Genomic DNA, 16,067 nt, shown 5'->3' with positions numbered 1-16,067 from the left:
ATTTCATACCAGGAAGGTGACAGTCATTTGGCCATTCGAGCTGAACTCCAGGCAAATGGCTCAATACTTACATGAGATACGTGTCTGAGAGCTAGTTTCATTGACAAAGGGTTTGTATTTCTGTCAAACCTGTCCTGAGATTTACACAGATATGCCAAGAGAGGAGACCTGATTCCTCTGTGCTGCAGCTAAGTAGCACTTACAGGTCTTGTCCCTCTTCCACACTGTGATTGGACAGTGAAAAGAGAAGCCGCAGGCTTTGTCACTCTGATCTCTCCTTCTCTCAGCATGGTCTTTGCGCATGATTGGTTCCTTGTGCTTCTTATCCCTCCCCCTTCTTGAATAAAAATAAATGTAAGGGTTTATTAATGAATACAGAGCTGCATTCATATATGTCTAAGATATATATATATATATATATATATATATATATATATATATATATATATATATATATATATATATATATATGTATGTATATATATATATATATATATGTGGTGTGTGTGTGTGTATATGTGTATGTGTACATATATATATATATGTGCACCTCTGCCTGGCAGTACTGGGATTGTTGGTTCGAATCCCAACCACGGCACAACCTACCTGGATCTTGATTTTATCTTCTCCTGATGCCTCATTGTCCATAGTGCAGGGACTATAAAGGACTGGTGGATAAATGGCCAATACCAGCACAGTGGCTAAGTGGTTAGCGCTTCCGCCTGGCAGTACTAGGGTCATTGGTTTGAATCCCAACCATGGCACCACCTGCCTGGAGTTTACATTCTCTCCCTGTGCCTGCATGGGTTTCCTCCAGGTACTCTGATTTTCTCCCACACTCCAAAGACATGCTGAAAGGTTAACTGGCCCCTGTCTAAATTGGCCCTAATATGTGTATGTGTATGAATGTAAGTTAGGGACCTTAGATTGTACGCCCCTTGAGGGTTAGGGACTGATGTGAATGTACAATATATGTATGTAAAGCTCTGTGTAAAATTTATGGCACTATATAAGTACCTGAAATAAAAAAATAAATTATATATATAAATTTATGTTTGCATTTTATTTTTATTATTTATATATATATATTTATTTAAAGAAAATAAAAAATAGCAGGCATATTCCATAGTCCATAGGAGAGTTAACGGGGAGATTTACTAAAACTTGAACTTTCAGAATCTAGTGCAGCTGTGTATGGTAGCCAATCAGCTTCTAGCTTCAGCTTGTTCAATTAAGCTTTGACAATAAAACCTGGAAGCTGATTGGTTTCTCTGCAGACCTGCGCCAGATTTTGCCGTAAATCTCCCATGTGCTTGCTGTGTAGCTGATTGGTTGGACTATCATATGGTGCTCTTTGTGCTCCCTATGATGGATAACTACCAAGCCATGTTATTGGCTCCCCTTCCTATGGTCTGGTAGTGTAATCTATGGATATATAGCGGCTGATTTACTAAAGGCAAACAGGTTGGTAAATTTGCAAGTGAAGTTGCCCTTGGCATGGGAATTTTCCCCAGAGTTTAGTGAATGTGGTGAAATTTCACTTTACAATGAATAACCAATCATGGGCTAGGAAAATATAAAAAAATACACATTTTTCCCTTAACATGATTGGATGATGGATGTCAGCAGAGCTCCACCTAATTTACTAAGCTCTGGGGAAAATTCCCATGCAAAATGTGACCTCCCATGCAAAGTGAACAGTTTTCTATTAGCCTTTAGTAAATCAACCCCATAGAGAATCTTTTGTTATCTATCAAAGTACCTGGTTCATTGGGGTTGATTTACTAAAGACTAATGGACTGTTCACTTTGCAAGAGCATTTTCCCTTCGCTCAGTGAATGAAGTAAAGCTCAGCTGACTTTCATCATCCAATCATGTGCAAGCAAAAATACTGTGAGAAAAAGTCCACTGCAAAGTGAACCGCCTAGTTGTGTATAGTAAATCAGCCCCACAGACCTAATTCCTCCCACTGACACCAATGGTGAAACACTATTCCTCCCACTGGCAACAATGGTGAAACACTATTCCTCCCACTGGCAACAATGGTGAAACACTATTCCTCCCACTGACACCAATGGTGAAACACTATTCCTCCCACTGACACCAATGGTGAAACACTATTCCTCCCACTGACACCAATGGTGAAACACTATTCCTCCCACTGACACCAATGGTGAAATACTATTCTTCCCACTGGCATCAATGATGGGACACTATTCATCCCACTAATACCAACAATGTGGCACCATTTCTCCCATTGACACCAATGATGAGACACTGTTCCTAATACTGACACCAATGATGGGGCACTATTCCTCCAACTGACACCAATGATGGGGCACTATTCCTCCCACTGACACCAATGATGGGGCACTATTCCTCCAACTGACACCAATGATGGAGCACTGTTCCTCCTACTGACACCAATGATGGGACACTATTCCTCTCAACGACACCAACAATGGGGCACTATTCCTCCCACTGACACCAACGATGGGGCACTATTCCTCTCCCTAATACCAATGGTCAGGCACTATTCCTCATCCTGCTGATTACAGGATCTGATTTTTTATTTTTTGCTAAGCCTGAGCATTGCCTACCCCCACTGATGCTGGGGAATGTTCTACTACCAATGTCCACAACCTGGTACCCCCAGTAAACTGGACCTTTATTAAACTTTGGAGGCTCCTGGTAGAAAATCTAGCAAAGTAACCAGTATAGGGTATAACACTACAATACCCTCATGGGTGACCATGCTCACAAGTGTTTGAGGGGGGTGAGTACCAGCCAGGGGCGGACTGACCATTTGGAAACTCGGCACTGCCCGAGGGCCCGGGGTCAGTAAGGAGGCCCCATGAAATACCCCTGGTACCTTTTTCATAGGCTTTTTTGAGTTTGGGCAAAGACACAGGGGCCCCATGATCCCCTATTGCCCAGGGGCCCCATTAGTTGTCAGTCCTCCCCTGGTACCAGCACCTATTCTTTAACAAAAAAAAAAGATCCTTATCCTGTAATGTTGTATAATAAGCTCATAGAGTCAATGATTTAAGAACTGTAACAAAACTCTCCACAAAATGCTCGAGAGATCGGCCGTGACCAGGGGTGGACTGACAACTCATGGGGCCCCCCGGCAATAGGGGATCATGGGGCCCCTGTGTCCTCGCCCAAACTCAAAAAAGCCTATGAAAAAGGTACCAGGGGCATCTCATGGGGCCCCCTAGTGACCCTGGGCCCTCGGGCAGTGCCCGAGTTTCCAAATGGTCAGTCCACCCCTGACCATGACCATCCGCAAATGTGACTTTCCAGCCATAGAAATTGTAGGATTTAATAAATGAAATCCTGGCAGAGATTCCGATGGAATGCTGAGATTTCAGTAGATGTATGACAGTCTGGAGATCCGTGAGCATCTCATGACCTGGAGAACAGACCTCTATAGAATGACTGCAGCACAAGAGAAGTCTTGTAATTAGCGAGTGGCAACAGGAGATCAGAAAGGCGGAGATGAGGCTGCAGAGGGTGCAAAGGTTGTATATGAAAAGTCTGTACATCTGACATGAATTATCGGTATGGCTTTGTATAGAGCTCTTTGTATGTGCACAACCCATGTAACCACAAAGCCTGGGGACGGGTACTGCCACAACGGTCACAATGTAGCGATTTCACGGGTTACTTCTAATTCATTGTGCCTGCAATTGCTCTTACATTTTTTTTAACCTGTAATGGGATGACGCATATTTAATTTTTTTTCAAGAAGCTCTGTCAGAGGATCTCTTACACGCCGATCCCGACTTTGACATTGTGCAACTTACAGTGAAGACGCACAATTTCAAAGTCGGATGATTTGAGGTGCGATTTGCAAGATATCTGACACAGATGTCTATGCAACTCACACCAAAAGTATGCACAGTGGCGTCCCGAGGCAGGTGCTGGGGGTGCGGCCCGCATCGGGTGACACCGACCGCACGGGGTGACACCGGACCCGCTCCACGAAAAGGTAAGTTGTAAAGCAAGCCGATGATCCCCGTTGGATGGATCCGATCCATTCTGCGGGGATTGTCGGCTTTCTTTACAACTTACCTTTTCGTGGAGCGGGTCCGATGTCGCCCCGTATAGGTTGCCGATCCCCGCAGGATGGATGGGATCTGCGGATTGGGGAGCATAATGGATCGGACTCCAATTCGTTATGCTCAATCCGCAGATCCGATCCATCCTGCGGGGATCGTCAGCTTTCTTTGCAACGTACCTTTTTGTGGAGCGGGTCCGGTGTCACCCCCGTATAGGTTGCATGCCGACGATCCCCGTAGGATGTATCGGATCTGCGGATTGAGCATAATGGATCGGAGTCAGATCCATTATGCTCTCCAATCCGCAGATCCCATACATCCTGTGGGGATCGTCGGCATGCAACCTATACGGGGGTGACACCGGACCCGCTCCACAAAAAGGTACGTTGTAAAGAAAGCTGATGATCCTCGCAGGATGGATCGGATCTGCGGACTGAGCATAATGAATCCGAGTTTGATCCATTATGCTCAATCCGCAGATTTGATCCATTCTACGGAGATCGTCGGAGGGGGTGTCACCAAGTGTTACCGCACCAGGTGACACCAACCCTAGGGACGCCCCTGGGTATGCATGCACCACTTTCAGAAATCGGTGCGGTTCCGACCAAGTTGGAACCGCACCGATATGACCACTGTAATTTTAGACATTAAGGTGCGACTTGTCATGCGATTTGCAAGTCGTATGGCATGCAAATTGCATGCCAAGTCGCACCCAGTTTGACCGGGGAACTTAGACGTAAAGTGGTTGTAAACCCTTACATATACCCAGTGAAGTAACTGGCATACACAGAGATTTAACAAATCATCCAGCATACGTTTTACCTGTTTATCTGTAGTATTCTCTTCTCTATATCCATTCAAAGTCCAGAATGTATAAAGCTTGTCTGAGCGTTGAAAAAAAAGGGGAGGGGGGCTGAAGTTACACTCTGCAGAACTTATTGAGGAGAGCTCTGAATGCTGATTGGAGGGAAGAGACGTGCCCCCCTCCATACAGGTCACAGGAACAGAGCTGAGGCAGTCAATCTGATGGAGGTTCCTCCCCTGTCACCATTTTTCTCTTGGTGTCAGAAAAACTTGTCAGAAGTGATTTATGCTGATAGCAGAGGAAGTAAGCAGCAGAGAGAAATGACACTTAGTGCTCTGGATCAAGACATGTACACACTATATGATTTTGTTCATATTTCATGTCTGAGGTTTACAACCACTTTAAAGTAGATGTAAACCCAACTGAACATTTACTGTACAGCTGCTTCTCTTGGCTCTGAGCATTTTCCTAAGACAGGCAATGGCAGGAGGAATGCAGAGGGACAGGCAGGGTGTTAGCTTCTGCATTCCTGTTGTCCTTATTTGTCTCAGAAAAGCGATCAGAGCCAAGACAAGCAGCCATGATGAAGCGTCCGTCTCCTTCCTAGTTGTTGTTGACTCAGCCATGATAGGGGTTGAGAGGGTACAGGTTGGACCTCAAAACTAGGGTTAGGAAGCATCTAACAACACAGGATAAAGTACTACATATACTTTGTCCCATATGGAAAAGAACTGAAAAAAAATATAATGCCTACATTTTCTTTAAATTCTCATTACGCCTAGGGGTGCCAGAACACTTGCCATAATCCGTGGATCCAGAACATTTTTGACCAATTTTCCTGACAGCCAGGGCCGTGCTACCCCTAGGAGAACTAGGCAGCCATCTAGGGCGGACTGCTGCCTAGGGAGCATTCACAGCCGCCGGTCCTGGCCCTCAGCCTCTGCTCTACTGTGACTATACCTTCTTTACACAGGACATGCATCGCCCTGCCCGATGACGTGTGACAATGTTCCAGAAGGTAGGATGAACCAGGGGCAGACTGACAACTCATGGGGCCACCGGGCAATAGGGGATCATGGGGCCCCTGTGTCCTTGCCCAAACTCAAAAAAGGTACCAGGGGCATCTCGTGGGGCCCCCTACTGACCCCGGGCCCTCGGGCAGTGCCCGAGTTTCCAAATGGTCAGTCCACCCCTGGAATTAACCAATATCTGTCTCCGGTGCTGACAGTGCTATTGGGGGGGGGGGGCAGGGCCGTAGTGTGTTCCAGGGATCTACCATATGCCATGATCTGCTGCTTGTCCTGCATCCCCCTCCAACCAGGAGTTTACTAATCACCCCCTCTAAACTTCCATGGTTCTCTCCAGCTGTGATGAACCACCCTTCCTCTGTTGGATCCTAACAAACCAGGCGGGAAACAGAAGCCACCACCACCAACTCCCCCATCGCCGCACACCCTAGCCCCAGCATGATCCTTGCCACCTCCATTGGCGGCGGTGATCTGCGGGCTGGTGTCCCAGCAACAACATAGCGAGTTGACATCTCTGAGCATCCCATCTGCTTCGACTATGTGCCGCCCCCCCCATCCTGCAGTGCCAGGCTGGACATCTGGTCTGCAACCAATGTTGCCAGAAGCTGGGCTGCTGCCAGAAATGCCTGGCTTTCCTCACCCCCAGCATCTGGAAAATGGCCATGGAGAAGGAGGCCACCTCTGGTCCTACCATGTCCCCTCCTCCGGCGGCGGGGATCTCCAGGCCGATGTCCCAGCAACAATATAGCGTGTTGACATCTCTGTTTGAGTGTCCCATCTGCTTCGACTATGTGCCGCCCACCCATCCTGCAGTGCCAGGCTGGGCACCTGGTGTGCAACCGATGTCACCAGACGCTAAGCTGCTGCCCGACATGCCTGGCTTTCCTCACCCCCAGCATCTGGGACATGGCCATGGAGAAGGAGGCCTCAACTGTCCACCACCATCAATACCCAGTAGCTGAAGCCATTCCTTTTAGCCCCTGACAGGCCTGGTGGAGAACTCAGGGGCTGTGTATTTGGAGATCATTGTATTCTAGGACTCCAGATATTTGATGGATAAGACAGGCAGTGATTATATATACAAATAGTTACATAGTTAGTCTGGCTGAAAAAAGACAAAAGTTCATCCAGTTCAACCATTAAAAAAAAAAAGAAAAAAAGTTGTAATCCTATACCCACAACTGATCCAGAGGAAGGCAACAAATATGATGATAGATGTGTTCCCGTCACTCCTATGAGTGTGGCCAGTGTCAGAGGTTATGGCTGGTCTTGCCAAGGGCGCCAAATAGTCTAGCATCAGCCCTGCTGACACCAAGATGTAAAAGGTGACATGAAAGGGAGCTCCAGCACACAATATGTGATTGGCAGCCTCAGCTCTGTTCCTGTGTGCAGGGGGGGGGGGGTGTTCCTTCTTTCTAATCAGCTCTCACTGATCTCTGCAGAGTATAACTTCAGACAAGCTGTGTAAATTCTGCACTTTGGCTGTAGAGCAGAGAGGGCTGCAGGTTCAACTTATGTAGGAGAATGTGTTAAATCTTTGTGTATCACCTGAGGGTAGTCACTTAAATGGGTATATGTAAAGTTTTCCAACCACTTGAAGTAATCCTACCTGTACTGTACCCCCTAGACTTGATGAGCATTTACCCCTCCAGTGCTGGAAGCACCAGTGCAAGGGTGAATTTTTTATTTTTTTTTAATTCCTTTAGTTGGACTTTAAAAAATGCATTTAAAAAATGGACACTTGTAGTGTCCATCAAAAGCCTGTGTGAGTAGATGAAAACAAGGGGACACAATTGGGAGATGGGGCAGAGCGTTTCCACCCCATAGCAGGGAGTGCCTAGAACAAGAACCTTCGTGGCAGGATCACTGGGTATTATTTATTAAAAACTGCACTTCAGAAATGCCCGCAGCGAAAAAAGAAGAAAAGAATTAGCGCAGGGCAGGCATGACTAGGCCCAGAGTGGGAAGGAAGACGTGTAAGGGTTAATGATAGTATTAGGGGGTTGGTAAAGGATAGCTGGGGGATCTGGTTGATAGAGGGAGAGTGTAGGTGGGGTCTTCTGCACCTTAGGGTGGGGTGTCCTGGTGAGGGGCGTCAGTCGGAGCTGGACTTAGGAGAGAGAGCTTCTCTCCCGCCCTCCCTGTTTGGTGAGTATTGTGTTCCTCTCGGGGGGGGGGGGTTATTTCGGTTCCTGGGCAGTGGTTGGTCTTTGGAGGCCGTTCTTATCTTGGAGGTACAGATAATGGTGTGGGAGCCATCGTTGGTATGGGATGCCCGGGGACATTCCAGTTAACCAAGGTTTAACTGGAAGGTGGTGGTGCTGCACTGCGGACGGTATGGTTGTCTCCGAGCTGGTTGGTTGCGGCTGGAGGCCCAGTGGAATATGGTTGTCCGCAGGTGCATTTCGGATCGTTTTGGGGGTGCCTTCAAAGACCAACAACAACTCTTTATGTTTCTGTTATAAGGAATGGTTGATGTGTTTAAACTTGATTTGTTAATAAAAGGCCGTGTTGGCCATTTTACTCCAAAATTGGTGTTATGTTTTCTGTAAGTATAGTAAGTAAAGGGGATTGGTATGGAAGGGTAATGGTGGTGTAGTGGGGTCTGGATGAACCTATCTCTGGTGCACTAGTCATGAGAATTTTGAAAAATAGCTTTTGAAATTAAATTTACATGTTCAAGCTCATATGAGATTTCAGTGATCAGCTTACATGTACAGTAGTTCATTCTACTGAATACAGGCATTGCTGACGTCTAGCCAGCTATCTGAAGCCTTTTCTTCTTTGCAGGGTATCCATGAGCCGTCGGGCCCCAGTGAAGGTTACCTGAAGCTGGAGGAACTGGTGAAGATGGTGGTATCACCGTACTTGACGGCATACGCAGACAGAAGCTACAGCCACACCAGCACCTGTATACTGGGTAAGCTATGGTTGTAGTGGTGGCCTTGGCTTCCACCCAACATTGGCTCTTCAACTGGGCAAACGAAAGGTTTTTGGGCATTCCTTCTGCTTTTCATTGTCCCGGTTTGAAGAACATGGTAAAAATGAGGCAGGGAGTGTTACATTGGTCAGATGACTAAGAATTAGCAAACTGTTTATAGAGAATCAGGCAACTTCACAAACCACAGTGACATTTCTCAGTGGATTCCACTTGGCCAGTGCCGATGATTGCAGCTGATCGGTATGTACTCAGTGCCCCAAGTCAGCTGCTCTGTGGAGTGGGCGAGGTGTTCAAGTCTTAACCCTGAGGATTCTGGGAACATTTCAGAGTACAAATCCGTTCTACAAACAAATGACAAAAATTTGCCCCCCCCCCCCCTCTACAAGCGGGAACCCAACGCTGCTGTGACCTCAGTTTTTTTTTTTTTTTTTGTCACTAGTTAATCATGCAGCTGCCTTGAATTTAATGTGCTTGTTTACTGTGGTTGTCAGTGTGGCTGTGGATGAACAGACGTCATGTGCCAAAACTAGGCCGAGGGCCCTGGGCTAGATTTCATTCTTATGAGAGCTCTGGAGGAATCACACTGTTTTTTTGCCAAAAATCATTTCTTCCGGGAATCCTTTGTAAGATATCTTAAAGTGTACTAGTCTCTTATAAACGGTTGTTTTGCAGTATGGGTCATATTTCCAATGTCCATGACAATGGTGGTCTATCAGTGCACCACGTACTAGAAACATCTCTTTCATTTATACGAGCAACAGGCCAAAACCCTCTGTCCTTTTATTTTTATATATATATATATATATATATATATATATATATATATATACACACAGTTGTGTTCAAAATAATAGCAGTCAGACATCACTAACCGGATCAATCACTGTTTTTGGTAGAAATTATATTTCTACATGGCAAATAATCTCCTAGTAGGTGTAGTAGAGTAATAGAAATCCAACAGACCCAACAGTCATGACATGCATGCTGCTGATTCTGTGTAATTGAATCACTAATTGAAAGGGGCATGTTCAAAATAATAGCAGTGTGGAGTTCTATTAGTGAGGTCATTCATTCTTTGAAAAACAGGTGGCAATTATTGCCCTTATTTAAGGAAGGAAGGCAGCAAATGTTGTACATGCTGGTTACAGTGCATTTCTCTCTGAAATTCTGAGGAAAATGGGTCGTTCCAGACATTGTTCAGAAGAACAGCGTACCTTGATTAAATAGTTGATTGGAGAGGGGAAAACATATAAAGAAGTGCAGAAAATGATCGGCTGCTCAGCTAAAATTATCGCAAATGCTTTAAAATGGCAACCAAAACCTGAAAGACGTGGAAGAAAGCGAAAAACTACCATTCAAATGGATAGAAGAATAGCCAAAATGGCAAGGACTCAGCCAATAATCAGCTCCAGGAAGATGAAAGAAGGTGTGACGTTCCCTGTGAGGACTGTTACAATTAGAAGACGCCTATGTGAAGCCAAGCTATCTGCAAGAAGCCCCCGCAAAGTCCCACTGTTGGAAAAAAGACGTGCTGAAGAGGTTTCAATTTGCCAAAGAGCACATTGACTGGCCTAAAGAGAAATGGCGCAACATTTTGTGGACTGATGAAAGTAAGATTGTTCTTTTTGGGTCTAGTGGCCGGAGACAGTTTGTCAGACGACCCCCAAACACTGAATTCAAGCCACAGTACGCTGTGAAGACAGTGAAGCATGGTGGTGCAAGCATCATGATATGGGGATGTTTCTCATACTGCGGTGTTGGGCCTATTTATCGCATACCAGGGATCATGGATCAGTTTGAATCCATCAGAATACTTGAAGAGGTCATGCTGCCTCATGCTGAAGAGGAAATGCCCTTGAAATGGGTGTTCCAACAAGACAACGACCCCAAACACACCAGTAAACGTGCAACATCTTGGTTCCAGACCAACAAGATTGACGTTATGGAGTGACCAGCCCAATCCCCGGATCTTAATCCAATAGAAAACTTGTGGGGTGACATCAAAAATGCAGTTTCTGAGGCAAAACCAAGAAATAGAGAACTGTGGAATGTAGTCCAATCATCCTGGGCTGGAATACCTGATCACAGGGGCCAGAAGTTGGGTGACTCCATACAACACAGATGTACAGCAGTTCTCAGAAACAGTGCGACTACAACCAAATATTCATTAAGTCATTCAAAGGAAAGCAAAATCTTCAAACATTTTTTCAGTTTAGTGAATGTTTGAGTTTGTAAAGAAGAATACAAACACTGCTATTTTTTTGAACCGTCTAATATTCACTTTTCTTCCATTTTTTTAGAGGAACAGCACAAATTTGATCTATTTTTCTTTATGTTTTGATTTGGAATAGAACGTGTCGTGTTCCCAATGTATTTGTATGGATGGAAATAAAAGCTATTAGAAGGATTTTGAGCTTTTTTTGCTTTTTCACTTTTTTTCGCTTTTTCACTTTTTTTCAACACACTGCTATTATTTTGAACACAACTGTGTATATGTGTGTGCGTATGTATATTGCCAAAAGTATTGGTCGGCCTGCCTTTACATGCACATGAACTTTAATGGCATTCCAGGTCCGTAGGGTTCAATATTGAGTTGGCCCCGCCCTTTGCAGATATAACATCTCCAACTCTTCTGGGAAGGCCGTCCACAAGGTTTAGGAGGGTGTCTATGGGAAGGTTTGACCATTTTTCCAGAAGCACATTTGTGAGGTCAGGTACTGATGTTGGGGGAGGAGGCCTGGCTAGCAGTCTTTGCTCTAATTCATCCCAAAGGTGTTCTATGGGGTTGAGGTCAGGACTCTGTGCAGGCCGGTCAAGTTCCTCCACCCCAAACTCGCTCATCCATGTCTTTATGGACCTTGCTTTGTGCCCTGGTGTGCAGTCATGTTGGAACAGGAAGGGGCCATCCCCTGTATAGTACACATACACTACATTGCCAAAAGTATTGGGACACCCCTCCAAATCATTGGATTCAGGTGTTCTAATCACCTCCATGGCCACAGGTTACATAGTTAGTCTGGCTGAAAAAAGACAAAAGTCCATCCAGTTCAAGCATTAAAAAAAAAAAAAAAAAAAAAAAAAGTTATAATCCTACACCCACAGTTGATCCAGGGGAAGGTAAAAAAAACCCCAGCAAAGCACGATCCAATTTGCTCCTGAAGGGAAAACATTCTTTCCTGATCCCCCGAGAGGCAATCGGATATTCCCTGGATGAACTTTACCTATAAATTTTAGTATCCAGTTATATTCTGTGTATCTAAGAAAGAATCCACTGAGCTGGCCAGAACCAACTCTTGAGGGAGTCTATTCCACATTCTCACAGCTCTTACTGTGAAGAAACCTTTCTGTGTTTGGAGATTACATTTCTTTTCCTCCAGACGTAAAGAGTGCCCCCTTGTCCTCTGTGATGACCTCAGGGTGAATAACTCTACACCGAGTTCATTATATGAACCACTGATGTATAAGGTATATAAAATCAAGCACCTAGGCATGCATATATATAATTATTTTTTTTTTATTTATTTTTTTATTATTTTTTTTAATATTTGATGTTGAGCTCTTACGTTTTAACCTGGGAGCCCTCCTTTAAATTCTACCTTCCAGCTCCGGATTGCTAATCTGGTTCAGTTTGGTTTAAGAGAATTAATATTTGACTAAAGACTCCTTTCTTGAAGGTTTAGATGAACAATTATAGCCCAACATAAACACGAAGGTCCTCAGACAGAGTTCATTAAGTGAACATAAATAATCCAACCTGTCAAATTCCCACCATGTGGGCGCTGAGAACGGACAGGTGTCCTGCGGCTACAATAATCTGATTCGCAGTACAGAGGTATGTGCGGCTTAAAGTGACTCCGGCCTCCATTTCTAATGTCCCTCTGAAGATCAGACACCACAAGACGCCTTTATGACCTCTATTATCTCAGCTGTGCCCCTCTCTGATTCAGCTTCACTAGGCTACCAGGACCTGACACCTGACTTTCACTGGCTTCATGCTGAAACCTTGCCAAATGCCCCTTCCTGTCCATTGAGACAGCGGGCAATTAGGGGCTCTTTCATTGGACAGGTGGATGGTAGTGGGTGGAGCATCGCTAATAAATCAGACAACATCAGGACTTGGTAAAAAAAGTGATCCTCTGTTAGCCCTCCTGCACACGGGACGTTTTTACAGCGGCTGTTTTTGGCTTTTGACGTTTTTTTCTACAGCAAGTAAACCCCCCAGCATGTTATCCTATGTGTCCATCCCCGGCATGTTATCCTATGTGTCCATCCCCGGCATGTTATCCTATGTGTCCATCCCCGGCATGTTATCCTATGTGTCCATCCCCGGCATTTTATCCTATGTGTCCATCCCCGGCATGTTATCCTATGTGTCCATCCCCGGCATGTTGTCCTATGTGTCCATCCCCGGCATGTTATCCTATGTGTCCATCCCCGGCATGTTATCATCCCCGGCATGTTATCCTATGTGTCCATCCCCGGCATGTTGTCCTATGTGTCCATCCCCGGCGTGTTATCCTATGTGTCCATCCCCGGCATGTTGTCCTATGTGTCCATCCCCGGCGTGTTATCCTGTGTGTCCATCCCCGGCATGTTATCCTGTGTGTCCATCCCCGGCATGTTGTCCTATGTGTCAATCCCCGGCATGTTATCCTATGTGTCCATCCCCGACATGTTATCCTATGTGTCCATCCACGGCATGTTATCCTATGTGTCCATCCCCGGCGTGTTATCCTATGTGTCCATCCCCGGCGTGTTATCCTATGTGTCCATCCCCGGCGTGTTATCCTATGTGTCCATCCCCGGCGTGTTATCCTATGTGTCCATCCCCGGCGTGTTATCCTATGTGTCCATCCCCGGCGTGTTATCCTATGTGTCCATCCCCGGCGTGTTATCCTATGTGTCCATCCCCGGCGTGTTATCCTATGTGTCCATCCCCGGCGTGTTATCCTATGTGTCCATCCCCGGCGTGTTATCCTATGTGTCCATCCCCGGCGTGTTATCCTATGTGTCCATTCCCGGCGTGTTATCCTATGTGTCCATCCCCGGCGTGTTATCCTATGTGTCCATGCACACAGACTGGAATCAATGATTTTTGGCTGGAAAAAAATCCAGGACTAGTGGGCTTCTAGAGGAGTTTTTATAGCTGTAAAAACGCTCTAATTCTGAAAAACGCGGCAAAACGGGGTAAAATGCCACAAACCGGCATTTTTGGCCTTTTTATGACCCCCAATTTTTTTTTCGGTAAAAAAAAGCTAAAAACCAAAAACGCCACTAATCGCAGCATAACGCCTCTAAACGCTAATGCAAAAACGCTAAAACAAAGCTGAAAAACGTACGTTTTTAATGTAAAATGCCACAAACCGGCATTTTTGGACTTTTTATGACCCCCAAGTTTTTTTTTTTTCCGGTAAAAAAAGCTAAAAAACAAAAACGCCACTAATCACAGCAAAACGCCTCTAAACGCTAATGCAAAAACGATAAAAAGCTGAAAAACTCGTTTTTAACGTGACTTTACACAGCTAATGTGACCAGCGTTCTCAAAACCTCCCATGTGCATGGGGGCTAAGGCTCGGTTCATACCTATGCATTTTGCAGTGCAGTTTCATATTTGCAGAAACGCATTACAGCCCATTTATCATTAGTTCCTATAGGTCACATTCACATCTTCGCAGTTTGCATGGGTGCATTTTTTTCTAGAAAGGTGCAAGGAATTTTTTTTACATGTATCATGGTGCATTTTTGGCTCCATAGACTTCACGTAGACATGCGTTTTTGATGTGGCTTTCTGCAACAGATACCTCCCCTTAGCAACATTAACACATCCCAAAAACACAAGAAAAAAACGCAAAATGTGAACAAGATGCATCAACCGAAAACTGGTGTGTGTTTTGTATGCAGTTCCGGTTCGTTTTCTGGTTGCCTGACACCAGTGATGCACCTGTGATACATGGATCACAAAAAAGCATCAAACATGCAAATGCTGTGAGTTTTTGAAGCATTTTTCATTCATTTCAATGGCGAGTTTTTGGTTCGCTTTTGAAAAAAAAATTTTTAAAACGCTTTTCAAATCTTGGTCAAGTGACACCATAAATGCGCTGTGGGTGTGTTTTTTTTTTTTTGTTTTTTTTTTATAGAAATCAATGGGAGATTTCAAAAAACTTTTTGGTGCACTTTTGAAAAGAGCAGCAAAGATGCAGCATGCAGTACTTTTTGAAAACGCATTGCACCTGCAGCGCAGTGTTGGGAAGAGTCCCATAGGATTTAAAGTGAACTATTGTTATGGTTTTGGAGCACACACCCAAATTTGTGCGCTTTCCCGCAAGGCGCAAAAAACGTGCTGCCCTTTTGCAGACATGCAGTGGTGCCATTAGTTGTTCTTTCACTCCCACGCATCTTGCCAATGCGCAGACTAACGCAGGTCAGTGCTGTGCGATTTCTTAAATGAGTCAGGTGCGTCTTTTGTTCATCTCTTGTGCCTGGGGCGTGTCTTTGAAATGACTGGGCTGCCCTAAAACACGAAGCCTGGGAATGAGCAGAAATGCACAAAAAAGTTTGCGCAATCTGTGGCATCTGCAGGGTGTAAACAGAGCCTGAAGAGTGATTTTGCAGTGGATCGCTCTTCAGAGTGCATTTGAAAGCAGTGAGGAGGCATTGTGTTGCCTCCTCACCATCTGTGTAGTACACATTTTGCAGCAAAAATGATCACCTGGATATTTGTAAGTGTGACCCTTCGGTTATGTGATGGGCTGCAGGTTCATAGCAAGAAAGTTAACCAGCACTGCCCCAGAATATGTGAAAAGGAGACTAGCACTCCATCTGCTGGCTGGATAGGAAACTGCATGTGGTTAATATGCAAAATAATATATTTACCCAAGAATAATAATAATTTCTCGGGGGATCAGGGAGGAATTTTTCCCAGCAGGAGCAAATTGGATCATGATTTGCTGTTTTTTTTTGCCTTCCTCTGGATCAACTGTGGGTATAGGATTATAATTTTTTTTTTTTTTTTTTAATGGTTGAACTGGATGGACTTTTGTCTTTTTTACGCCAGACTAACTATGTAATAATAATAATAAAAAAAGAAATCTTAAAATTGCATATTTTTGTTACCCCTGACCATGATAAAGAAACAGTATGTACAAAACTCCCTATACCTTCCCTTTTTTGGCTATTCTTGCTACAAAAGCCTGGCATGTGACTATTCTGTGTATAGCTGCCCTGCGGTT

The 16,067-nt window shown here is 44.9% G+C and overlaps 1 protein-coding gene across 2 annotated transcripts in view; it reads left to right on the top strand.

Annotated features, from left to right (window-relative positions):
• Positions 1-16,067, top strand: part of PRR5L (proline rich 5 like) — a 105,871-nt gene that overhangs the window by 79,221 nt on the left and 10,583 nt on the right. For both annotated transcript variants that reach the window (XM_089677341.1, XM_089677342.1), the window contains exon 8: positions 8,688-8,817. In XM_089677341.1, the coding sequence (XP_089533467.1) occupies positions 8,688-8,817 (130 nt within the window). The remainder of the gene's footprint in view (positions 1-8,687; positions 8,818-16,067) is intronic.

This window comes from Staurois parvus, unplaced genomic scaffold (assembly GCF_062004578.1).
Source record: "Staurois parvus isolate SC_StPar_1 unplaced genomic scaffold, SC_StPar_1.0 ptg000184l, whole genome shotgun sequence".
NCBI lineage: Eukaryota > Metazoa > Chordata > Amphibia > Anura > Ranidae > Staurois > Staurois parvus.
Note: the sequence above shows the minus strand (reverse complement) of the source record. Positions and strands in the feature narration are given on the sequence as shown.